Source organism: Odontesthes bonariensis, chromosome 14 (genome assembly GCF_027942865.1).
Source record: "Odontesthes bonariensis isolate fOdoBon6 chromosome 14, fOdoBon6.hap1, whole genome shotgun sequence".
In the NCBI taxonomy this organism is placed as follows: Eukaryota; Metazoa; Chordata; class Actinopteri; order Atheriniformes; family Atherinopsidae; genus Odontesthes; species Odontesthes bonariensis.
This window is the reverse complement of record NC_134519.1, coordinates 27,369,501-27,396,017: the sequence shown is the minus strand read 5'-3', so window position 1 is coordinate 27,396,017 and position 26,517 is coordinate 27,369,501. Positions and strand designations below refer to the sequence as shown.

At 40.8% G+C, this 26,517-nt stretch overlaps 1 protein-coding gene across 1 annotated transcript in view; it reads left to right on the top strand.

Annotated features, from left to right (window-relative positions):
• cdh24b (cadherin 24, type 2b) overlaps positions 1-26,517 on the top strand; it is a 183,809-nt gene that overhangs the window by 77,168 nt on the left and 80,124 nt on the right. Inside the window, exons 3-5 of the mRNA XM_075483843.1 lie at positions 8,170-8,464; positions 20,588-20,707; positions 25,326-25,493. Of these exons, the coding sequence (XP_075339958.1) occupies positions 8,170-8,464; positions 20,588-20,707; positions 25,326-25,493 (583 nt within the window). The remainder of the gene's footprint in view (positions 1-8,169; positions 8,465-20,587; positions 20,708-25,325; positions 25,494-26,517) is intronic.

Here is a 26,517-nt window from a genome sequence, read left to right as displayed (position 1 = left end):
TGCTTCATGTGCAAGAAAAGTGTCAAACATTTTGCAACTGAGAACATTTCCTATGGAAAGGTGGTCAAAATAGTAACTTCTGAGGTCGAACTGATATTTCTGTTAGATCCAGAAGATGACTAAAAGAGTAATTATGCAGGTAGTTGTCTTTGAGTATATCGCCTTAATCTATATCCACAAAGATAAAACATATGTATAATAATGAGTTTCTATTAGTTCTTCTTATTTTTGACATGAGTGAACCTGCCAAATAGAAACTGAGCTGACATCGTACAATCCTAAAGTAGTTCTGGATATGGTTTAAATTGTTCTTCAGTATATGTAGCTCTCCTGATACCCAGATGTTGATCTGTTGTTCCCCAGATTGAAGTGAGAGCACAGGCATCTGTTAGTGTCAGAGCTGGTCACAGCCAACCCGCTGAGGTGTTGACTTTAATTATTAGTTGCTGTGTAGATGTTGGCCTGGGTTTGTGCTCTATTACCCGATTTCTCGCTTCTTGGCTTGCTCTCAACTGTTTCTTCTGTCTCTGGGTCAGTCGCCGCCGGCACTCACAGGCAAACACACACACACACACATATTCTTAGTCACGCCTTGGCTCCTTGTCCACTCTGGGCTAACGCTCTGCCAAGTGGAGGTTCTGCCAGGCCAGAGGCAGACTCAGACACTGCTTTCTTTAAGAGGATCGTGTGGCCAACTCGCACTCTCACCTGGAAAGCCAGGGGTTCGAATTTGGACACAAATTTGCAAAATGCAAAAGGAACACTTCCCCTTGAGTAAAATGACCTGCTCACCTACCACTTGGTAGTAAGCAGAGGCCACAAGGCACGGCTTCATTAACTCATGGGCCATGTCCCAAATTAATTTTCTTGCCATTTTCCCTGATAGGACTTTTTTTTATTTCGAGCCATCTCTCTGAATTAGTAGACCTGCTCCAAATCGATTGGCTGACCCTCGCCCCTCTGCCCTGCTTGACACTCTGCAGATGTGACAGAGCTGGCTCAGTCCAATCCCGCAGCTCTGCAACCACACAGCCAAGATTGTGGTCATTCCGCAGGCCTCCGGCTCTTTTGAAGTCACCAAAGAGAAGATGAAAAGCTTCCCCTCCTCAACGGGCTTGCAGAGAAGATTGGGAGATATTTTAACACCTGCCTGTATGCCCTTGCAAACTTTCCCTGATGTGATCGGGGAATTGGACCCCGCTGCCAATCACGGGGCTCAGCGGTGCCCCGCATTGCTTCTGTACACCCGCTGGCATTCCATGTGAGCTGCCAGGCGATTTTCCACGTCATTATTTTTCCTGCAAGTTTAACCTAATCTTTGTTTTAGCCTCACACGAGCACAGCAGCCACACATACTCACCCACACTGAATTTGTGGAGAAAACATCCACATTCATTAGGCTAATGCACAACTGTGGAAAAAAAAACACATTTCCTTGTGTTTTTAAGATTGATTATGCAGCATAAATGTGAAATTCTGTGTATGGGATATTAGTTATTTAAGTGATTTAGAGGTTGGCAGAGAGTACTTTTCCTCCTCGCTTCATGATTTATGGTTATTGCAGAAATGTGAAATTGAGTATATGAGTATAAGCATATTACCTTATGATATTATAAATAATTGAAGAGATTTAGAGTCTTGAGAGGCTGGGTGTTGCATACACAACATCATCAAAGAAAATGAAAATGGCAGCTTATCAGACTTATATCATCTTCCAAGCAGAGGTGACACATCTCTAAATTTGGCTTTTGTGGCCAGTGGCTTCATATTGTTTGGCTCTTGATATATGTGATTGTGTATCAAGGGGATATAAAAATGCAGGACTTATGAGACGCCACATTGTTTACGATAAGCGAATGTGAAGTATGGTGATAGCAGTTATGTTATATGTAATATTGTTATTTTTTGCACTGAAAGGTGGCCGCAAGATTACAAATCTGCTCCACTCCTGTTATAAAATATCCACAGCCTTTATATCTGGTGAACTGCTTTTCCTTATTATACTTTCCTATTAATCCTGGAGGAACAGATAAAGGGGAGAGGTCAGCCTTAAATGAGTTTGGTTTCCTTTGGCTTGGCTCTTATGCTTCAGAATGAGTCTTAGTCGTGCTTTCAATCAGCACTGCCACCACTCACTGTGGTAATGATGGCCAGGGCTTCATTAAGAAGCTCGTTAAGTCCCCTCGTTAAGCTGCAGGGCCGTTAAGACTTTGATTGTTAATGGCTCTTCGTTAAGGAGGAAGAAGAACCACGCTGCCACGGTGGTCCTGACCAGTCGGATGTTTTGCCCAATTGGCCCCAGTTGGCATCTTCTGAAGATGAGAGGAATAGGAAACTCAGTGAGAGTAAAAATTTAAAGCACTTCTCAAAAAGCAGTACGGGGGTTGTTATAATATGAAAACCTGTGAACCTGAACAAGATGGGCGAACAGGCGATGGACCAAGGCAAGTGATTGGCTCAGTTAGGGGGAAAAAAAACACCTGTAAATATATTCAAATCAATACACACATCAGCCACTACAACAATCATTGTCAACCATGTGTGGGTTGATATATATTTGTGTGCTTCATACCATTTCTTGTGTCATTTTGAAATGCTTTGAAAATGAAGCTCACTCGTGTGTGCAACACTGCCCGTGATATGGTTGGTATATTTTTCCAGGGCTGCTCATAAAAAGTACTGCTCATTATGAGACAATTCGTCTGCTTCATATTACTATAAATGGTGCTGTGATATGTGTTTTGAATTGAGCAGTGCAATCTGACTCCAAATGCTCACTGAAGAGTCTTAGATCCATGTCGATGAATTGTAACAATGGAGTGTGTTATTGACAGAATCTATCCAGGTACTAACTGGGCTGTAAATTTTTTTACATGTCTTTGTTGTTGTCTGGCATCAAAAGCAGATGGACATTCAGAAACCTGGTCTCAGAGTGGAGGTGAAATCAATTTTAGCTCAAATCAATTCAGTTTTATTTATATAGTACCACCCGATAACAAAAGTAATCTCAGAGCATTTTACCCAAGAATTCCCTCAGTATCAAGACAAACAAACCTCCAGCAAAACCAGACTCGGGGAGGCGGCCATCTGCCTCAACCCATTTGACAGTCAGAGACAATTTTTTATGGCGTGCAGTGGCAATCACTGCGTTGACTGTCTGGTAGTGTGGAGGCAGGTGTACACAAGGAACGTCTCATTTAGAGGAATAGAACAATAGAAAGATGCATCCTGTCTACAACCACTAGACAGGATGCATACTGCCATGTGTGGACTCAACTTTTTCACTAAACACATTTTGGCAAAGGATGGCAAAGGTGTAAATAATATAAATAAGGATGGTTTGATATGTCGGGGCTTCATTTTCGCAGTCCCAGTATGGCACATGGTGGCTCACAGTCACACCGTCATGACTCAGTGAGACCCATGACTGGGACATCTTTAATGTTATTAGTTGCTCCTGCGCTTCCCTGCTGTGATTAGTCAAAATTTGCGCTGTGAAGGGCCTCCTGTCCAGGAGTTACTGATGAGAACTGGAACTGGTCCAATGGAAGCAAAGTGAATAATGAGAAAATGTATATGCAGTCATGTGAAACAGAAAGTAAACCCTCTGTGTAGCAATGAATAAAAAATGAAGTACACCTCACGATTCAACAACTTGTTAAACCACATTTAGCAGCAATAACGGGAAATGATTGTTTTTATTTATTGAATGTAAATGTGATACACACACACACACACACACACACACACACACACACACACACACACACACAGGTCTCATTCCCAGCTCACTCACCAGGTCCTAATAGAAAACACAAAGAAAAAAGTTTATCAAAAAGAAAACAGCTCAGGATAGTTGATGTGTAGATGCAAGAAGTAGAAGAGGATAAGAAAGTGAAAAAGAAAGCAACAGGACATCATCCCAGGCCATCAATCCAATAATCTGTCAATGAAAGATGACCACAAGTTAATATTCTTGCTCTGAGCACCGTGCATACTGGCCACAGATTTCTCAAGTTTAGCCAGATCTATGACTGTATTAATCCATTGTTGTTGTGACAAAGCATGGGGAGTTTTCCATCTTTGTGCGATTATTTTTTTAGCGGCAGTTAGGGCTACCAAACACCAGCGTTGATGCATCAAGGAAAGGTCTACCTCAGTAAAATCGTTCAGTAGCAAAATCCTTGGAGAGCAAGGGATGGTACTGTCAAGAATAAAGGAGATCTTTTTAGAAACCATTTCCCAAAATGTTTTTACCCCAGGGCAGTCCCAGACCATATGTAGAAATGTTCCTGTAGCTCCTAAGGAGCACAGCTCGCATGTCGGTGATGATTTTCTTTTCATGTAAAATAATTTAAGAGGAGTAGTATAAAGTCTGTGAATAAAGTTATAATGCATCATCTGATGGTTAGGGTTACGTAATGATAAAACTATCTTTGGCCATACTGTTGTCCAGTTGATTGTGGAAGGTGTAATTGAAAGATCATGGCTCCAAAGCGTATCAACTTGTATAGGCTTTTCCACACATTTGGCAATGTGAGTATAGAGATTGGAAACCAAACCTTTGGTGGATAAACAAATCTTTTGTATTGGGTGACACTCCAGTTTTTCTCCCCAGGGGACCCCGTATGCACGAAGAGCACTACGGATTTGTAGGTAAAAGAAAAAAGAAGTACCAGGTAAATTGTAGTGGGATTTTAAGTCTTGAAAAGATCTTAATGTATTATTGGATGTAATGTCGGAGAGGGTATTAATCCCTTTATCACTCCACTGAGGAAAAGAAATTGGGTGTTTCCCCAAATAGAGATCAAAGTTATTGAATAAAGGGAGGTGAAAGTTATATTTCATGTGGGTTTTGGAATAACATTCTACAATTTTCCAGGTGGCAACAAGGTGTGAGACAAGGGAGCCAAACTTGGATTTACACATTTTAAGAGGAATATTGGAATGGATTAAATCCTCAAGCCTACAGTATGTGGTTTAACCAAGTTTTCCTCCAAAGGTCGCCAGGCCACTTGTGCTCCTGTATTAAACCAGGTGCTGAGAGGTCGAAGAGTTGAAGCCCAGAAATAGTGCTCAAAGTTTGGGACCCCAAGGCCACCAGAGACTTTCTGTCTTTGCAATGTAGACATTTTAATCCTTGGGCGCTTTCCTTTCCACACATAATTACACAGCAGTCTATGTAATTTCTCCCAATGATCAGGAGGGGGAGCCAAGGGTAACATGGTACTGCAGAAATTAACTCGTGGAAGGATATTCATCTTAATAATTGAAACTCGTGCGCTAAATGTGTTGGAAATGGACATCCATCTCGATAGATCATTTTCCACCTGCTTAAGTGTCTTATTATAGTTAAAAGCCAAGGTAGTTTGTAATAAAGGAAAAATGGATAATCCCAAGTTTCCACAGGGGTGTTAATGGGGACTTATGTAAAAGTAGTGTTTTTGGCTACATTTTGATTAAAATGTAAATTTTTCTAACAAGACATGTCAGGTACACGAATGACGGCCAGACACTGGGTTGGCCTCGGGAGTTGTTACAGAAGTTTTAGTGTACGTTGTCATTCTGTGTTTTCAGCCCTGAAGACTTGTCACTATGTGTTTACTCCTGCAAGTGTTAAACTAACTATAGCATCCTTTTAGTAAGAGGGAGAAAGCTACAAAAAAAGTACCAGTAATTGTATTGTATATTTAGAAAAAAACAAACAGCAGCAAACACAAATTTGTTACTCTAACACTTCAGGGCATTCTTGACAAATAAAGACTTTGCACTATGTGACTTTATGTTGTAATTTGAGCTTCTGTGTTAATGTTGTGCAGCTGGGCTTTTCGCAAGCTTATGATATTGCACGTTACTCCCTTACTTTTGAAGTACTAGCTCTTTCCATCTTTAGTAAATTAAATGGGGGATCTGTCTCAAACACTCTACTGCAAAAGGGAGATTCAGCCTGGGGTAACCTTCCACGTTTTCTTCCAACAAATGTCACCAGCTACTTGGTTTGAGTCTCTTGATATTCAAAACATTTTAAATGGGGTGTAACTTATGTCATTTCAGCTTACATGAACGTGTTTGAGATTGTTTGTGGTATCGCTGAACATACCCGAACCCTTTAAAAGTGGACATGGTATGATGGTATTTCCAGGAATTTAATTCCTCATCTAGATTAGCTCTGCTAACTTAATTACTCCAAATAATTTGGAATTAGTTCAGGGAATGAGAGGATCATGGAGCTAAAGTGTCTTCTTATTGATAAAATTCCTGGAGGTTTGCTGAAGTGGTGGGGAAGGGGATGACGGTGACTCGTGAACGCCCACTATTCGAGTTGCCAGCTAAGAAGCTAAGACAGCACATGAACAGGAAAACATGTTGAGAAACATGACAACACGTGAGCTCCAGCTCTATGTGTTCGAGGCAGAATTGGATCCTGAACATCAAAGCTAGCAGCATGACGAACCGTCACAATGAAGATTACATCAGGACTTCTCTGTTTGATAAATATGCTCGATATCTGAGTGTGAGAAACTCCGTGTTTCTAAGGGGTTTTACAAGCAACAAATGGATACGTTCAGTTGTCTTGTGTGCATTTTATTACCACAGGGTATCGTTAGCCTCCTCAGGTGCGTTTATACTCAGTATAACCATTAGTTTGTTCGTACATCTAATGCCAGCACACCACAGACATTTCAGGCAGTTCAGACTTGTGCCTTTTTAGTGTTGGAACAGCCTTGATCCTAAGCTTCAGTCTCCCTCCAAAACCGGTGTCGTACTGGGCCTTGTTCATGAAACTGTTGCCATGAAGTGCAGGAAACAAATCCAAATCTTTTCCTCACTGTTCGCCAGGGAAAACAAACAACATCCAGCTGAAAAAGGTCAACTTGCCCTCACAATCAAAACACGTTTTCTTGGAGACATCTCGAAAGCAAAAACAAAGTACCGTGTTCTGATAGGTGACCACTCATCCCTTGCAAAGTTTGAGTTTTACCTCTTTGCTCAGATGTATTTGGCTTATAGTTGATATTCTGAACTCATGACTGCTTTCTTAGTTACAAACAGCCTTGTCAACGCCCGTTTACCCCCCAGGAATCTAGCATGTCTGTGCCACTTTCCCCCATCGAAAATGGCAATCCTCAAAGTAATTTAACATTTCAATTCACAGTATCCCTTCTCATTTCATTTAGCAAATGTGCTTAGCTGTTGCCATGCAACAACGCTTTTCTGAGCTAAAACCTCACCCTCTCCCCAGCTGGATCTCCCCTGTCTCTACACCGAAAGTCACAATGTCACACTTTCTTGTGAGTGGCGCCTAATTTAGCGCTCTCTTTTTTGGTCACAGTTGCTATTCGATCCACGTAGGTGTGGGGGTAATGAGATTGAATCTTGATGTGCTCGCCGCATCCCGCTGACTTGTCTGTCTCGTCGGGGCAGAGGACAGTGTGGAGCCTTCCCTGATATTACCTCTCCCTGCATGAGAGGATGCTGGTCGCTCTGCTGCACTGCCTTCCCGCCAGGTGTGATCCAATAAAACGCAACACTTGGCCATGATCGATACCAAATGTCCCACTGCCACACAACCCTCCTCCCTAACTCATACATACCTATTAGTAAGGGCATAATTGATTGGCCTACTGTTCATTATTCCTTTGATTAGGTGCTTTCATCAAATAGGCAAAGCGCTGCATATGAAGAGACTAGAAGCTGTCGCCACCCACAGCTGCTGGGAAATGAATGAGGGATTTCAGTGTGAGCAGGAGACCTTGTGCTCTGGATATCCTACAGATTAAGGAGGATCCAGGTTCATAACTGCTTATAAAGTACTGCAGAAATAAAACAATAAGGCCCAGAACAATGATAAAAAAGTGTGACAGGAAGTCTTTGTGTGAGATAGGTATCGTATTGTATGTAGGCACACATTTCTTTTGTTTGCTTCTGTTTAAAGTCATTATTGTCATCGAGGCATGCAAAGGATAATCTGCTTGCTTTGTCTTCAATGCCTGTCTTGAAAAAAAAACAACCTTAATTTGTAACTGGCATTTACTCTTGTCTTTCTTTTCTCCCTTTATATTCTTCTCTGTCCCTGCCTCTCACGACATTCCATTCCATTTCCACCCATTGACTTAATCTTGGCCTGCCATCCTTCGCTTTTTCTCTTTCTCCTCTCCTCACACCTAGCTCCACACTGACATGGACAGGAACGATGGTCGGACTAAGTATGTTCTACGAGGTGAGGGGGCGGGCTCGGTCTTTGTGATAGATGAGAAAACGGGTAACATCCACGTCACCAAGCCACTGGACCGAGAAGAGAAGGATGAGTACCGTCTAATCGCCACGGCCACTGACAGGCAGACTGACCGTGCCTTGGAACCCTCATCACAGTTCATAATTCGGGTGCAGGACATCAACGACAACCCTCCTCTCTTTGAAGAAGGACCCTACAGCGCCACCGTGCCTGAGATGGCAAATATAGGTATTGGAAGCAGGGTGGGGAATCAGTTTAGAAGATTTGGGCTAAGGGTCCTCAAATTGAATCAGCAGTTCTGGAGTACATACTGAAAGGCACAAAACATGTACTGATAGATGAATACTGAAAAGGTCAGGCTAATTTCACATATAGATAATGATAAATATTAATAAATGAGCACAAATCTTTTCCCAAGCTGTGACTGCTCTCTCAGGCAGGATCAACAGAGACACAATGAATTAACTCTTGATCACTGAAGTTTGGACCTATGGCAACAATCAGTCACAATTGATTAGCCAGAGCCTGAGTTGCCATTTGAAAAGTTTGACCTTTCTCAACCTTCCACTGCAATCAGCATTAATAAATCAAAGCAAAGGATCCACTATTCAATTTGACAATGGATGACATCACCTATTCATGCGTAAGAGTTCAGCTAACTTGCTGTTACCAAATTTAGCCTGCATGCTTTTGTCAGCTGGAGCCACCTGCCAAAATAATTCTGGCTCAAGACTTCAACTGTAAATTACACTGACAGTATAATTACTTGCTACTAAACTAACTAGCTAACCAGTTAATTGGCTTACAAGCATGGATCTATTAGACATATTAGCATCAACAATGATCAATATTCATATGATCATTGAATCTTTTATTCTTGTCAAATGACAATCTTTCTCTCGTCTCTGTTTAACCACTAAACCATGAACTCTGCATATGAATGATCAACCATTTTAAGCTGTTTGTAGAAGGATTACATGAACATGATTGGGCCTGCCTTGCTCAGGTGTCCACAGCTACACAATTTGTTTCATCTTTCCAGCAGTTACAACTGCTTGTAGTGTGGCATCTATCACCCAAACAGCAGTGAATTATTAGATTTAACATGACAGAGCGATTATTATATTCATCCCTCAGAGACCATCAGGCACCTTTATTGTTGTCAGACCAGCTAATGACTGTGAAATGCTCACTACAAGGCAAAGTAATTACCATGTGAGAAATTGCAAGGGTTCACCGTTTGCTCTTTTGCCCTCAGTTTTGTCTGGATCTTTGTGGAATCTTTCATCTTTCGTGTTCTTTCTCTTCTGTGAATAAAGAAAGCAACACCAAATGATAAACAATCTTAGTGACAGGGATAACAACTTACCTTGACATAGTGGGCTATTTAAGTTACATTCTGTACACAAAAATAAGGCTGTGGAATTTTATTAGTTTGCTGTATAATCAAAATAAAGTACCAGCCAGTGACTGCTGTCAAGCTTCAAAATGATGGATGTTCCACTTGAGCACAGCTAGACAGTATGTTTTATTATTTCTGTCTGAGAGGGTTGAGTTGTCTGACAGCATTCTATTCAACAGTTTTGCAGTGGTGGTCTGCACAGAAATGTCCACAGCAGCAAACTGTAAAATTCAGAAAAACCACAAAGCATCGATTATTGGCAGCAAATTAAACCAGTGATTGAAAACCTAAAAGTCAGATTCGATAATCCGTATCATAGACACAATTTATACGGGGACATGAACTAATATTTGAAACTTAATGATCAAATTATTATTGACATAAATGCCTTCAGTATTCATTTTTGACAGGTGCAGTTAGTCATTATACAACACAGCACTCCTACAACATTATTGCCTGCCAGGATTCCATTTACACTACCTAATCGTTTTATTCACAGACTTTTTAGCTTTGTCACAGTGAAGTCTACAAATGAATGTTGAATGATGGGAAAATCAGCTGCCATTGCTGTGTGGTGCAATACTAAATGTTTGATATGTGGATGGTTTTAGATATCAAAGATGACTGAGGGACGGTTTATTGAAATCCAAAGAGTCTTGATCCCGCAGCTGGTAAAGCTGGTAAAAAAAGAATCTTGAATATGAATTGACTGTGCACCAAAAGCAGCTGTTAGTGTCAAGCAGTGATCACAGCAAAGGCGGCCATCTCAAGATTTCTATTTAACATAAGAGATGGTCTTTTTCTTCACTTTGAGCACTCTCAAATGTGAATCTAGATCAGGCAACAATTTCTTTCATTCGCATCTAATTTAAATGCATTCACATCACAGTCCTCTTGATGTAGGTTAAAAATGACCTTTTGAACCCAAAACTTCATAACTTATGTGTAGAATGGACCAATGTTCTCGACAGATTTTATGAATTAACAACTCACCATATGATATCTTAATAGGATGACCATGTTATTGCTGTGTTTACAAAGTTAAAAACCCAGCTGGCTGCACCTTTCTGTATTGACGCTGCTGTTGTGGTCCTGCTGCAGCGCAGCCACTACCTGCACAGTGTTTTAACTTTCCTTTTCATGACACGAAACGTTGCCCACTTTCCCCTTTAAGAAAAGAAAGCGGCTCAGTTGTAATGTTAGACCAATCAAACAAGCCAAATTAAAATGTCCATCATTGTCATCATCAGTCATCATCGTTACAGGTAAGTTCTATTTTAATATGCATTGGCTGCTCTCTGAAACTAAATTGAAAGGTGCGTCATTGCTGGTATGAGATCAATATGACGACCAACAAATGTTTTAGTAGGAATGAACGAGAAATGCAGATGCAGTAACCTGATGCAGGAACTTAGAATTGCCTCTCCAAGCCAAGAGCAAGCCAGTTACCAGCAAATAGGAGAATCCCACTGCACAGAGGGAGATGGTGGCACAAACACCTATCAATTGGCTGGGAGGTGAATGACCCATGAAGCAGCTAGCCAAACTAAGGACGAGATTCGTATGTCACAGAGATTGAAATAATAGTTTACCTGTTACGATGATGATGATTGATAATTCAGATCTTTTAAATTTTTCTTTTACTTTGGTAACTGCATGTGACTGGTCTGCTGCAGCAGCGCCCCAACAGAAAAGGAAGGTTTTCCTTTATTGTCAGACCAGTCACTGCCAACGACATTCAGATAAATCATGGTTTACACACAAACTAAGTGTATTGATAGTCATTATTATAGGCAGAACCATATGAAAAGATTGTGCAGGCGGTAACTGGACCGCTGCAGCTCAGCAACAGAAAGGTTGGGGGCGTAAATACGCGTATAGTCGTTCAGCAAAGTATACGCAGCGGTGTGAAGCCAGCCTAAGAAATATTCCTACCTGCACTCATGCAGCTGAGCTTTGTGTCCATGAGGCATCAAGGTGCTGGAGAGTCACGCTTGCCCTTTCCAGATTGTGTCACCTAGATGCCGTTTCAAAAGGGCTTTTAGTGCAGTCACAAGCTAAAAGTGGGATATGATGAAGGGCATTTGTCCTGCTTTAATGCTGCTATATATAGCACACGTGCTTCCCCTTCCTATAACAACTTCTTTGATATTCTCATATATTATTTTGCATTAGAGTTCTATACAGATATGCTAAATTTAGGCGAAATGAATAAAACACAAACTGTAACTTGAGTTTAAAACATCCCACGGTGTTTCTAAAGATTTCATGAGTGCTCAAAAATGTACTTGCTCTCTTCTCTTTGTCCAAGTATCAGGTCAGATGATACTGTCCAATTTTACTACTCTTTTTTGGCATGAAATTGCATCTATTTCCACCAGTTCATACCAGACAGAGAAAATTTCAGGTCTCGAGTTGGTGGAAGTTTGCCCTCACACACACACACAGACTTCGAACTCAAAATCCAAAAACAAAATGCAAACGGGGATCTAAATGAAATAGAATGCAGGCAGAATCTGTAATAAGTTGCATTAATAGCTTCTTTTTAATGACACTGTCACCGAAGCTGCGTGTAGGATGTATGAAGCCCTCTCCATTTGTTGATTAAATACCTGTGGCCACGAAACAACAGCATGAACACAACAATACATATGCTCCGTCTGCAGTTACTAATTTAAAAGACTTGCAGGCTGTGATTATATACAGCTTAACAGTGTGGGTTATGGTAATGCTAATATGGCTGTTTTTGTTATTATGGGGAGCTCCCACGTTATGTAATCATCTAAATGGCTTTAAGAGGCTATTGTGTTTATTTCAGCATTTACACCTTCCATGTATGTGGATGTATAAGATAGTGCTGGATACAATCTATTTAATTACTTGAGCATATTAAAAAAAAAAAAATAGTGCCACGAGCAGTACAAACAGAAACATACATTAAAAATATTATCTGCTTGTTAGGGATGCTGTCTGTTCATAGTTGATCAGTGAATTCCGCCTTGCTGCTTTGGGACTCCGTTTTCTAGCAGCCTGGATTTTCCTCTCAGCTCATTTGGACATCGACATAATCTTTAAAACAAGATGAGGAGCTGATGTAACTTCTCATAACTGAAGCCTTTTTACTCCAGCCATGGATAATCTACCCTCACTCATTAAAATGTTTGAAATCTGCTTCACTGTACAAGCTGGAATGATATGTTTTTGGTCACACCCACCTGGGCATGAACCTCATATTTGCATCTGCAAGCAGCTTTTACTCACAGTAAACTCGGTGAGGCACAGGGTGGCAGAATTGGCAGAATGTTCAAAATAAATTAATTCAACTGTCCACTGTTGGCAATAAAAGGGACAAACATCTTCCAATCCAATCCATCAAGACTCAAACTTGAACCTCATTTATTGGAGTTTCAAACTCTCAGTAAACACGAGGATAAAGATTTTAAAATGACCACCACTGTTTTTGTGAGGCACAATGTTGTCCTCCTAGAATGCAGAATGCATTATGAAGCATAAAATTGCAAATCTGAATAAGCTTGAGGTGTCATGGCCATGCTCCTTGAGAATGGAATTTTCGAATATAAAGCCCTTCAAGGGAGATATTGTGGAAACAAATCAACAGACTGCATAAAACATATTGTGAATATCACTTTTAATTCAGTACAGCACTAAACTACAAAGCTAAATGTATTTTTGCCTCCTTGTAAGCCGTTGTTTTTTATAGGAAGGTATTGAATCTTCACCTTATTTCAATTCTCTGAGCGCTTTAGTTACCTGTTGCTTTTTTTGAGGAGATTTCGACATGCAAAATGCATGAAGCTCATGAATTGTTATGTAGCTTGTTAAAGCTAGATTTTCTGACATAAATTGAGGTGAGATGCATAGTTTTAATTCACTTAATAGAGAAATGTCTTTGATATTGTAATCGTAGATGATGCACATCTTCTGTGTAAATGTACCAAAAATCCCAGGGTAAGGGGTTGTAAGGTAAACAGGGTGGGGTCTCAGGCATTATACTCTGAGATCCTGAATGAATTGAGAAAAGAATCTGGAAAATAAATGACAATGATTTTACGCTGCAGCCTGTTGAGCTCATAGTAAGCAGATTTCATAGCATAGCATAGCAAAGTCTCTCACTACTCCTTCAACCACTGACATGTTAAGATTTTAAATCACAAAACTGAACCGACTAAGTGGTGCTGCAGAGAGCTTTCACTGTCTGATGCTACCAGAGAGTCCATGTGCAGAATGTTGACTCCTCACCACTGAAACAAAATGGGGCTTCGTAAAGATTCAATGTTTCTGCCGCTCCCCTTAACGTTTGCAGAGCAAGAGGATTGTTAGAATATGCCCTTTATCACTCTGATCTCCTCTCTTTGAATGTGTTGAAAATACTTGCTTCAATTTTATTCGCTAAAATCGGGCAACGTGATTTGTCCAAAATCCTGTCAGCCAAGCATACGGACGAGCATAACTGATTGTTAACAAGTAAGCAGTGCTTCATCTGAAATAGTCAAAACACTGCAGCAGTGTATCACCTTAATTGATTAGGCCTGATTGGACCCATTCTTCAGAAACTACTGATTGGAAAAACATTGCATACAAATTAGAAAGAGTGAGCAACTGGATGAATGAAAGAACTGATAAATAATTTTAGTATTTGTATATTTAGCATTTGCCACTTTCAAAACATTTTTGTACTTTTTACTTCTAACAGAATGCATGTCACAACCACAATAACCTGAAATTGTCCTGCACAGTGTGATAGCAATCCTTGGAACAGGAATGAAATCGGCAGAGATGGGGCGATTATTGCACCCATATTGCAGTGAGATGTTGCTGTGACAATAACTGTCTGACATTGTAATTCCTGTCATGACTGCAAAGTGCCTGTGGCAAACTGTTTGTATGTACAAAAAGTACTGTAATCTCTATTTAAACTTCGCTCAGCCCTTTGAAATGAGTTCTACTTTGAGGAGCACTCCTGCCTTTTAAAGCAAGCAGAATTGCTTTCAGGAAAACATTTGAATTTGTCAGAAAGTGGGTATTATCCCAAATAATTCATCCCTAAACTGGTTAGTTTAGAAAAGTTCAGCAGATTTGGCCCGATGTCCTTGCCATCTGCCTCTGAGAGGGTTTTTCCAAACATGAAGGTCCCTCATGTGCTGAATTGTTTAATTCAGATTAGAATAATGACCCCGCCAGCAGCCTACCGGGGCAGGGTCCAAGGAGAGGGGTTATGGAAGCGAGCGCTGTTTACTAATCCTATCGGCTGCCTTATGAGCCGCTGTAACTCACAGCAGCTCAGTCTTCAGATTGACTTGTTCAGTCAATCATGGATTCAATATTTACTCGACGATTTGATATTTATCAAGGCGCTTTGCAGCATGCGTGACTGAAGAGATAGTGCTGTGGTGAGGATCGTATCAAAGACTTCTTGCATCAGACATTCGAGGGTGACGGGGAGTGAGGAGTTTGTCTTCTACGGCAATGAGTTGCTGAAGCAAGTTGCGCTGGAACAGAGCCATTTCCTTTGTTCCAAACGCATGTCTGAAAATTGTTGTGTTGGTTTTGCACGACTGGGTGTAAAGCTCCTTCCAGATGTTTATCACATCTGTAATCTGGGAGAATGACTTAAATATAATATTCAACCTTGAGATTTATTGAGATTTATTGACTTATTGACATTTAAACCAGGTATTCTCATTTGTATAAACTAGGGATTCGTAGATTGGTTCTCTCTCTGCACTGAGGCATCTTTTAGTAAGAACATGCATTCCAGTAGGATGAGTGGCAGTGTGAATATTTGATCTTTGTGAAATTTAACTGTCTCCGTAGCAATGTTGAAAGGGTGCATACCAATGAGCTTTCCTCTGCTTTGCACTTGTTGCATCAACCTCAAAGTCACAGTGTATGAACCCTAAGTTTGATTATTTTTTTAATTGCTGTCAAAGGACACATTTCTGTCGACTTATTTGCTCCTGTACCCTAAAGCTAAAGAGATTCAGAATAACACACTCGTCTGTGAGTGAACTGGTTTAGTTGATGAGTGATCTGGGAAAAAACCCTTTCCCATTTAAATTTAACAGAGCTTTAATGTCTCGAGTCGCTTGAAAATGGAATCAATAGGGAAAATTCCGAACTGAACACGAGTTGAAACTAATAATTAAACACATAAAAACGAAGCTACATTCTTTTTTTAGCTTGTCGCAAAAGTGCAAAATTGCATATGGCTGTTATTGTCAATGGGCAAATATGAATACAAAATATGATGTTTTCTCTGAGCTAAACATACAGTTTTGTTTCCAAAATCTAACCAAGCGGCTTCTGAAAATGTAAAACCAACCAACCAGCACTTTGAAGCCTTTGCATAGGCCAAAAAACCTGCAACACCCACTAACATCTAGTGTTGGGCAAAGTGGGCGTTCAATCAGCAACCAGTCAAATGACTCTGCATTAGTCATGGATATTTATCGTCTTCAGCTCCGATCAGCATCAGTGGGAAGACAATATCCATTGATTGATTGATTTTTACCAGTTTGCCACACAGCCGGCAGCTCACTCTCAGTGATGCTGTGTAAAGCTGATCTTTGCAGTCCAAATAAAAAAAAATAAGAGCTAAATTAGCCTGATTATGTCAAAGTCATGCTAAAATACTTTATCTGCCACACAGCCTGAAAGGTAACAATGTAAACCATCCCTTTTATGTTGACATAGTTACAGGGTTGTCCCCGGAGAGAATTTGGAGCTACAGTAGATTGAAGGCCTCAGCACTGATGGTAAACATGCTGCAGCTGGCAATTAGAATCACTTAATTGGCTTGTTTTAGCGGGTTAAAACTCGCTACCTTTGGTGTTAAAACGGTATAGGACATGCATATTAATCTTCCCTTAATCAGACAGCAGCTGAGTATGTTGGTGTCCTGTCCAGTGGATGAGCCCCTTCTGCTTTTTCCATTCTGAAAGGTTCAGACCTGGCAACATCTACGCATGGGAACAGCACACCTCGCTTTGTCAAATAAACAAATAACCAACTGTCCAAACTTTCCTCTTCCATCGTATTACTTACATTAATTAGCTGCAGCACCTCAGTGTTTTTTGCAACCTTTGAGAAAAATGAGAGAAAACTATGCTTTGCTAAGTCTTTGAGTATAAGTGGTAGCGCCTGCCCTCTGTCAGAACATATGTCGGTATTTCAACCGTTCCTATTCACCACCGTTTGGTTTTTACACGATGATGCATGCTCGTTAGCTTGTACATGAATGTGTCAAAACGACAGGTTGTTTTGAGAAAACTGTTACTCTGGAGGAACTCACAAAGTTTTGCGTGCAATCCAGGATCTTATGAAAGATTGTTCTCGAGTTAGTAACACCTGCGCTGTTACAGCTGTGCAGTTAAACTCTCAGGATTACAACTCAGACTATTCAGTCATTTATTATCTATTTGTTTAATTGATGAAAAGTGATCCAAGGTTCCTGTTCAAGCATCAGCATATGGTGAGCTGGAAGTTACAATGTATAAGTTCTCTCTTGAATTTTACTTTTGGTATTTGCTATAAGGGATGAATGTGTAAAAGTTGCTTTATTCAACAAGTGTACAACACAGAATGGCACAAAAGTCTGTTCTGTAAATGGGAAGTTTCAAAGAATGAACAGATAACACGACTTATATAAATAAGCAAACATTCCATCACCGTCCTTGTGTGGATAAAAAATACAGCATCAATGTCCCTAGCAGAGCCGCAAGCCGATGAATTTTCTAACATCAGTGCAGCTCTTGCGATCTAAATGATGTTCAGACACGTTCCTCTAAGCAACAGTTTCAGCTCACACCAGAAAGTACATTTACATAGTGATATCTGCCCATCTTCCTAATTTTCTCGTCAATATTACAGCCTGCTACTGTGTCCTGCTCTATGCTGTGAACTAACAATGAAGTTTTTTTTTTCCAATTAAAACATTTTCTGTCATGGAATAACTTCTCTCACAATCCAAGCTTAATGCAGAAAAAACCCAAAAACATAAAACCAAGATATTATAGATGAATGACTTTAATCTAATTATAATTTTCTTGTTTTCTTAGACATTACACAGTGTCTCACAGCCCTCTACAATTTGTTTTGATAATTTGCAGCTGCGAGTGGCCTCAGCATTTCCTTTGGGCAGCTTATTGTACAGCAGCAGAGCAAATGAACAACACATTCAGAACTCGAGCGTGTAGTTAGAAGGCACAATTATTTGTGCAACCCAAGTGTAACCCAAATATACTTTAACTCAGATCCTAAGGTGATCGGAAAAATTCTTCAGAGGCATTGGAAACATACTACATCACAGATTTCACACAACTTTGATCCAATGAACTAAGTGTGGTTGTGTGCACCCACTGTTCTGCTATAACTAAAGGTTTATTACCAAACAGGCTCATGTTTAGTTTCAACTTCAAAAATTTTTTAGACAAAGTGAACTATGACTTCTTTCAAAATATATATATATATATATATATATATATATATATATATATGTATTTAACTACTTATTCAGCAGAAAAATACTTTTTTGCTAATGTTTATAGTAGGTTGAACGCACAGCTGCATATTATAGCTCAGATATATATATAATTTCGTCTCAGCTATTTCAGATGTACACAACTACTTTATCTTGTCCAGTGGTCATTAATGAACCAATGGCATTTTGTGTGTCCACAAACATCTTTTGATCCACACCAACCAGTGTCACTCCCAACAGACCACATATAGCCTCGTTTCCACTCTGCAGTCCGGTACGGGTCGGTTCGGAACGGTTCGCTTATTTCAGTGTTTCCATTACCACGAAAGCGTACCGGTCCCATGGAACCCGTTACCATTTTTGTAACCCTTCTGCTTGGGGTACCTAGCACACAGGACCGGTTCCAGGCTCTGCTCTCCGTTGTTGGTGAGGAGGCTGTGCAGCGGGAGCTCGATGGCGCTGTGCGAAACGAAAAAGTTTTCCAGCTGATTGCCGCAAAAATGGCAGAGAGTGGTTTCAACCGGACCACGAGCCAGTTAAGCTGAAGAAGCTTGGAGGTGGTTCGAAATGATGGATGTTATTTGTTATTTGCTATTTACACTTCGGCACGCACTCCGCCCACCCCTGAGGGTCCCCTTTGTACAGTGGGAACGCAAGCTGACCCTAAAGCGACCCGACCTGTACCGTACCGTTCCGAACCAACCCGTACCGGACTGCATAGTGGAAACGAGGCTATACTGACAACTTGTCAGGAATATGCTGAAGGTTGTATTTGGAGACAAACCGGGATCTTTTCCTTATCCTGGCAAAAAACTAAAACTAAGGATACCAAAGATCTCACATGGGACTTGAAACCTGAACCACAGCATCCAAGGTGAAGTTTAGAAAAAACAAAACAATAAAAACAAACCAAACAATTGCAGCTTGATGGATGGCACGTTGAACAGTGTTCACAGACATTGATTTCTGGAGATGTGCCCATGAGGTGATTTATTTCTTTTCCATGCCTGGTTTTAATGCAGTCCTGTCTAAAGATCCCAAGGATCACGAGCATTCAGCATTGATTTCTAGCGGTGTCTCGTGAAAAATGTCTCCAGATTCTCTGAATCTTTTGATCACATTATGTACTGCAAATGACGGGATATTCAAAGTCTTCGCAATTTTACGCTGAGGAACATCATTCTGAAATTACTCCATAATTGGTAGATGCACTATTTTATTTTTTTTTTTGCAGATTGCTGAAATCTGCCTGCCTTTAATTTTGAGAGACTCTGCCTCACTAAGGTGCTGTTTTTAGATTCAATCATGACCTTTTGCCAATTACCCTAATTAACATGTTCCTTACCGCCTTTTGTTGCCCCTGTCCCAACTTTTTTGTGAGGTTTTGCTGCCATCAAATTTGAAATGAGCAAATATTTTTCATGAAATAGTAAAATGTCTATTTTGTCTATTTTAAGGCCATTTCTTTTTCTTTTGTTAGCATCTTTTCTCTCCTTTGATATGAAAACTCTTTCCTTCATGAGAGGAAGGATCCTTTGTACTACTCCCAATAACTCGCAGCATCTTAAACATAACAAATGACCCAAACTACAGGATAGGGTTCACTCATTTAGCAGCCTGTTTCTAAAGCTTGTATTGTGTAAAATCTTTTGCCGTGGAACAAATAGAAAACTCTGTTTTGTATTGGATTTTTTTCACATTGTCTGACTACCATCTGTGATTCGTAAATACCTGCAGGAGATTAGTACAGTAATCAGTTGATCGTATGCCCCCTGTTCCCACTTCCCCACGCCCTCCAGCCCCTACACACACACACACACACTTGCGTACAAACATACAGTCCCCCCACCCCCCTTCTTTTTTTCCTCACCAGCTGCTGCCTCCCTCCTTGTCTGACTGGAGTTCCTCTGGGAATAGTCATCCTGCCTGCACTTATGTACAAATACAGACCGCTGCAAATACACAACAAATGAAATGTACTTACTGCCATTCATAAATTCATATACTCTGATTTTTGCTGACAATTTAAGAAAGTATCCTTTCCAAATTGACACTCGGTGATCCGTAGAAAGAAGATTTAAGGGAATGAGAGGGAGGCCTGCTGAAGAGACAGACGGTCTGATTGAGAGTAGGAGCAAGAGGGAATTGGAGACGAAGATGAAGAGAAATGAAGTGAGACAGAGAGAATCAAGGGAGTGGGGAGGGAGGTGAGCGGCAGGAGAGGGGATTAATATGTGTGTGTGTGTCATTGATTGAAAAAAGGCTTTCTTATTCTCTTAAAGTACTATTGTTGTCTGCTTTAGCTCCAGCTCTGCTTTTTGTTTATTTCCTCTTGTTATACCTGGCTGCTTATTTATCTCCTTCCTTTTCTTTTCTTTTCTTGTCCGATATCAATTTGCCTTTCGTCCTCACCCCTGTCCTTCCTCTTCCTTCTCCCTCTTCCCTGCAGGCACGTCTATAATCCAGGTGACAGCGACAGATGCTGATGACCCGACATACGGGAACAGCGCCAAGCTCGTGTACACACTGGTGCAGGGCCAGCAGTACTTCTCTGTCGATCCCCAAACAGGTGAGTGCGTGAGCTCTCGTCCCAACACACAGAAACGGAAAAGACGGGGCAGATGTCGGGAAAGCAAACACGCACACGCACGCTGCGGAAAAGCAAATGTACTCAAGATGTTGGAGAGCAAACAAGTGAATTCAGTCTTGAACAGCACAACTCAGAAAATGTGAGCGCGTAGATAGATTGGGCCAAGGGGACGGACATGCGCACGCAGGCGTGTATGAGCATTCAAACACAGGTGGAGCGTACACACACATACGCACAGTAACCTGTGTCCCTTGTTATTTTGCCACATTTAGTCATCCATCTTTCCCTCGTGCGCCCACTCAAACACCCTCTGCTCAAACTCACACACCCACGCACACACCTCTCTCCTGGCGCTCCTCCTCCCCTTTCAGTATGAGTTGGCAGAAATGCATCATGCTGCCAGGGTCTGCGTGCGCTGAACAAAACACAGCAACAGCCTAATATCATTATTTCTGCATGAAGCAAGAGATAAATGGCATGTTTAAAGACCAATGTCAGGAAAAAGGTTTGTGCACTGCAGTGCAGGTCAGATTACAGAAGGCTCGAACAATCTGTTGTATGTGCCCTCATATGTCTCTCTGTCACATGTCACCTAAGGACAAAAAGTTTTATTGAGGAAGGGAAGATGCTTTATTTATCTATTTTCATTTTATGATGATTGCTTCCCTAGCACTGTACCTTGGAGGGAAGTTATACGTCAGTTGACTCAGATGGAGTTCGAACTGTGATACTTTAGATGGCGTTTTTATAGACAATGCGCTGAGAAACACTAAACATTTAGCTCACAATGAGTTCTCTGGCGTTTTTTTTAGTTTGTTTTTTTATCATCTGCATGTGCAAGTATGTGCCTGAATTTGAGTGTTTATTCTGCCCACATGGGTCACAGGTTTGCCAATAATTGTCTTTCGCTGAGTTGAAGTCCTGTTCGGTAATTGATTTCCGTGACGTGAGAGTTTTGGTGCTTTTTGAAATGCTAATTGAGGAATTCAAACCCCATTCCTCACAGTGGGTATGAGCCATGACATAGTGCTATTAGAGGAGGTTTAGTATTCCAAACGTGCCTGCCCTCTTCTCCCTTTTCTCTGTCTCCCTTTTTCAATCACCATGTCTCTCATTTGCTCAATGACCAGAGATCTTGTTCAAAATGTGCAGATTAGCTCATGGGTTCAGTTTTTTCATGAATTTAGATAAGAGCCACACATCGTTTTGCATGTTTATCGACATTCAAAAGAGCCTGCGTTGAATAGATTTCACCTTGAGCTGCCGAGTCATATGGGCCACACACAGGCAGAACTCGATGTGCAACATCCAATCGTATGCATGAGGACATTTACACAGAGATGATCGATGGCGAATGTGTTTAGGTGATGTGTGTTGGTGTGCCATTAGAGGCTGTGAAACATAAAACGAGTGTTTACGCTCTGTCAGATGTCTCCCCGTCATCCTGAGGTGATTTATATTTTTCCATATGAGCTTCATCGCATCTCTGTGTCTATAGAGATGTGTGTGTGTGTGTGTGTGTGTGCATGTCTCTGAGTGTGTTTCTGTGCACCCTCCATGGGACATTAAAGTGCAGTAACTTAAAGTGACAGAGCATGTACCAAGAGGAAGGCTTTTAAAAAAAACAGCTCTATAAATACACAACAATAACACTGAGAGCGTGTTTTAGCATGAGAGGTTTGTTCCGATTTATAAAGACACAGGTCGTCAGTGAGGGAGCATGAGGGAGCGCAGCAAAGGTGGCAGGAGTTTAAAAATATGAAATGAATATCAAAACCAGTTTTGATGCTGAGGAGATTAAAAATGTAGATGTGCAAGCGCACGACAGACCTCCAGGCTTATCATTACGAGCCTGATAGGCATTAAGGGGACCAGGAAAAAACAAGGATTTGGATGAATATCGTCCATCAGAAAGAATTTAGTTTGGGGTGTGAGGAACTGAGCTTGTATGCTGCCCAGTTTGCAACATTAACCAATAATTGCTTTTCATAGCACTTAAAGATTACCATCTCATATCAGAGTATAACACAAATACAGGAGGCTGTTTACTACTGGAGTATTTTAATGTCTCCAGATCAGCTGCTTAGTAATTAGTCATGCTACACTCCGTAGCACAGAAAATCTTCGTGGCGCAGGAGAGGGACGGTAAAATCAAGTCAAACTATTCAATTTAAAAAAACCACACACAGCATGCAGTACCCATTGCTTCAGATTGTATCTCAGCACTCCGTCAGCATTGATCTCTTTGTACACCGGTGTCCTGGCAGCCCAATGTCGATGGAGACATTCTGTAGAAGGAGTGAACCGCTGTCTCCTCTCAATCTAACATAATCCTGCCAGCTGTTACGTATCATTTGTGATTCCATGAAATACTCAAAAATTGGTATTCCATGTGGTCACTTTGGTTGAGACAGAAGTGTCAGTAAAGTCCTGTCACTTTACAAGCAACAACTTATTCCTTCAACCTGCACTAGTAAGACTATTAATGGCAATATAAATTACAAAAAACAACCAGCTAACTTTATCTGAATCACAAAAAACCTCACTGTTACCGATATATACCGACGACAACCAAAAGGTCCGCTGCGCATTTATAGAATGTCCCCTCGGAACATGTGGCTTACATCCCACTTTTAGTTTTTGGGATGTTATTTGTCTGACTTTCTGTATCAGGACGTGGAAAGACTGTGTATGGCAAGGCTCTCACATGCATAACTCACTGAGCTAAACACGCAGTCATAAAAGTAATAAAATTGATCCTTTATTTATCTTTTTGCAACCAGGCACGGAAAATGGTTTAGTTTTATATTAGTTAGCTTTGTACGTTACCAGTAAAGTCCGGATGTTTTCTGGATGACCAAACCGGGACATTCCCTGAAGGCTGGATTTATGTCTCCTCCAGACTGTAGTGCCGAGACTAACTTGTTATAGATGTCATTAAAGCCCCGGTGGCAGCCTGCTGAGGATATTGTAGTGGGAAATAGTTTTAGATGTAGTGGATGTTGTAAATGTCATTTGGCCATCAGGGACTCCCCCTGTTTGCTGGATACAGTACACAGTCACTCTCACTGATATGTAAAATTAGGTGTTTCAGGTGTTGGTTTGTAGGATCACTGCTCCCATTGTCTACTTCTCTTTTAGAGTTCTAACTAATAAGTTCTAACTTATCAAACGCAAAAACTTTTAGATAGAAACTCTACTGAGTGCACTTTATGTTATAAATTGTCCTTGGCAAATGTCTGCAGAATGTCAGAAACACCTGCTATGTCTCCAGCCTGATATCAAGGGCTTTGAATAAATGCCACACATCGAACTAAAGCACTGAAATTACTTAAACCCACGGCTTGACGTTTTGGCACAACTTGATGACTCCATTACCTGTGATAATGATCAAAGAACTGCAAACAGCACAGGCAGTTTTATGGCCCAGCTTTCAGTGGCCTGCCATGATTACATAAATTAGGTGCAGTAAGTACAGTCCTGTTCTTTCAGTGAATAATAGCGCATTATCTCATCGCAATGGTACTTTGTTATGAGGCACACTTACACACAAGGGTTTATTAGCTGTAACTAATGGATTTACTCATGCACATTTTAGTAAAGAACTTTTCTTTTTACTGTGAACCAAGATATGTACTCAGCAAAAGATGTTACAGTGTGAGAATCACCTGCATTCTGACTTCATTTGGAAGAACGACAAAGCACTCAGATGTAGCAGGACTTATCTACAGATGAACCTGAAAAAGTATCAGCATATTGGCCCAACTGATTTACTGCTTAATTGATCTGTCTAATAAGTTTAACGTGTCTCCAATGGGCCGTTAATAAAGTTTATAAGAAAGAGCTGCAGAGCATCTGGACCAAACCCCATTAAAAACATTATTAACATTTATAGCCGCAGGCTACATGGCTTGGAAACCAAGAAACGCACAACATTTTATTAATGACTTACTAACACGTGTAACTGCAGCCTTGATGAAGTCTTAAATAGAGGGTCATGACTTTCTCAGCTCATAATGGGCCATCAAATGCGCCGTTATAAATGTTAATAAGTCATTAATAAAAGGTCACAGTGTCCATTACAATTTTCTTTCCCACCTTAGTGGAATATGTTGTTCAAAACCAGCTTCATTTGCTGTTTTTATCTTCTGTTTTTCCTGCCTGAGTCATTAATGCAAAACTGCTACATTACATTAATCCATCAAGCCTGATCATAACACGTGTTAATAGTCTTTCAAATGGCTTGTTGCTTATCCACAAAAGCTAAATGAGTGATTGTTAACTATTAATATGGTAATTAGCCTCAGCTGAGGTTTGACAGAGTGATAAACACGATACAAAAGGTGTGATAGCTCCGCTGTATGTTTGAAAGAAAACTTGCGGGTTATAGATGTGAACAGAGCTGCGTGAGATCCCCCCGTGCCTTGGAGCGTTTGTTCCAAAACAGAGCGAAGGGTTTCGTGCTGGGTTACTACAGGGCCATAAATATTGATTACGAAACCTTTTTAGTCGATTGCAGTTGCGTTTTTTCCAGAGTAAAAACCTTGCTTTAAAAATTTCATTGTGACCCTGATGTTTCTGAGTGTGTCTTCTCCAGGTGTTTTACGCACAGCCGTGCCCGACATGGACAGGGAGACCCAGGACCAATTCCTCGTGGTGCTTCAGGCCAAAGACATGGGGGGACACCTGGGAGGATTATCCGGAACCACCACTGTCACTGTCAAGCTAACAGATGTCAATGACAACCCTCCGCGCTTCACCCAGAGTGAGTTACTTAGCAGCTTACACGGCCACCAGAGAATCAAAGACCAACTGTGAAAAGCCAGCAAACACAATACAACATAAGGAAATATAAAGGTCATGCTGTGCTCTCTGGATGTGTATATATACGGTAATTGTGTGCATCGCTTCCTTCCCTTTTACATGCAGTCACTAATACTAATACAGACACCGTGTAGAATCAAACTAGCAGTCAGTCACTGAAGCAAGAATGAACTTAACTTTGAAAAATGCGTCTGTTAACTTTATAGCAAACACGGTCAGAAAATGTGAGGAGGAAAGCAAACACTGAGCAGCTTAAGAGCATAAACATTGTGTTTGTTTTGCCCGTGAGGCCGGAGGAGCTTTCAGACCTTTTTGACCTGCAGGTCCTGTCAGGATTTTCACAGCAGCAGTCGGGCAGAGGAGATTCCCACAGGGCTGTGAAGTACCTCATCAAACATTCAGTCGTGGATTTAACTCACCTTCGCAATGATAGATCAGATGCTATTTTCCACTGTAGCCATACTCTCAGATTATATCAAATAATCTGATTGTGCCTTGATGTTGGCCAGCATAATTGCATTTTTTAACATAATTTCACAGTTTGTGGTCATCATTTATTTATTTTTTTGCAGTGCCAAGTATGGATATGGAATGTTTACCCTCTTGGTAGCTTTGAACATACACTGTTGCTGAATTAGATTGACTTTGTCCTTACTCCTGTGTCTTAGTCTAACATCACATTATTATTTTCCTGGTTAGAAATGATATCATTCATTCATTAAGTTAAGAGGTGGATGTGATACTTATAGAACTCATAATGCAGAACGGTACACTTCACTGTGTTCATCTGCCTGTGTTGTTGGATAGAGGCCATTATTAATTAAACCTGCTTTTATTATACCACCAAACAAATTAAGAGGGTGCGCCCTTTATTACCTTCCAAAGGACAAGCCAGTTACTTGCCTGTGAAAGATCAAGGGAACCAAGGGGCCTTGATGGCCAGTGCTGTAGTCATCCTTTGCTTA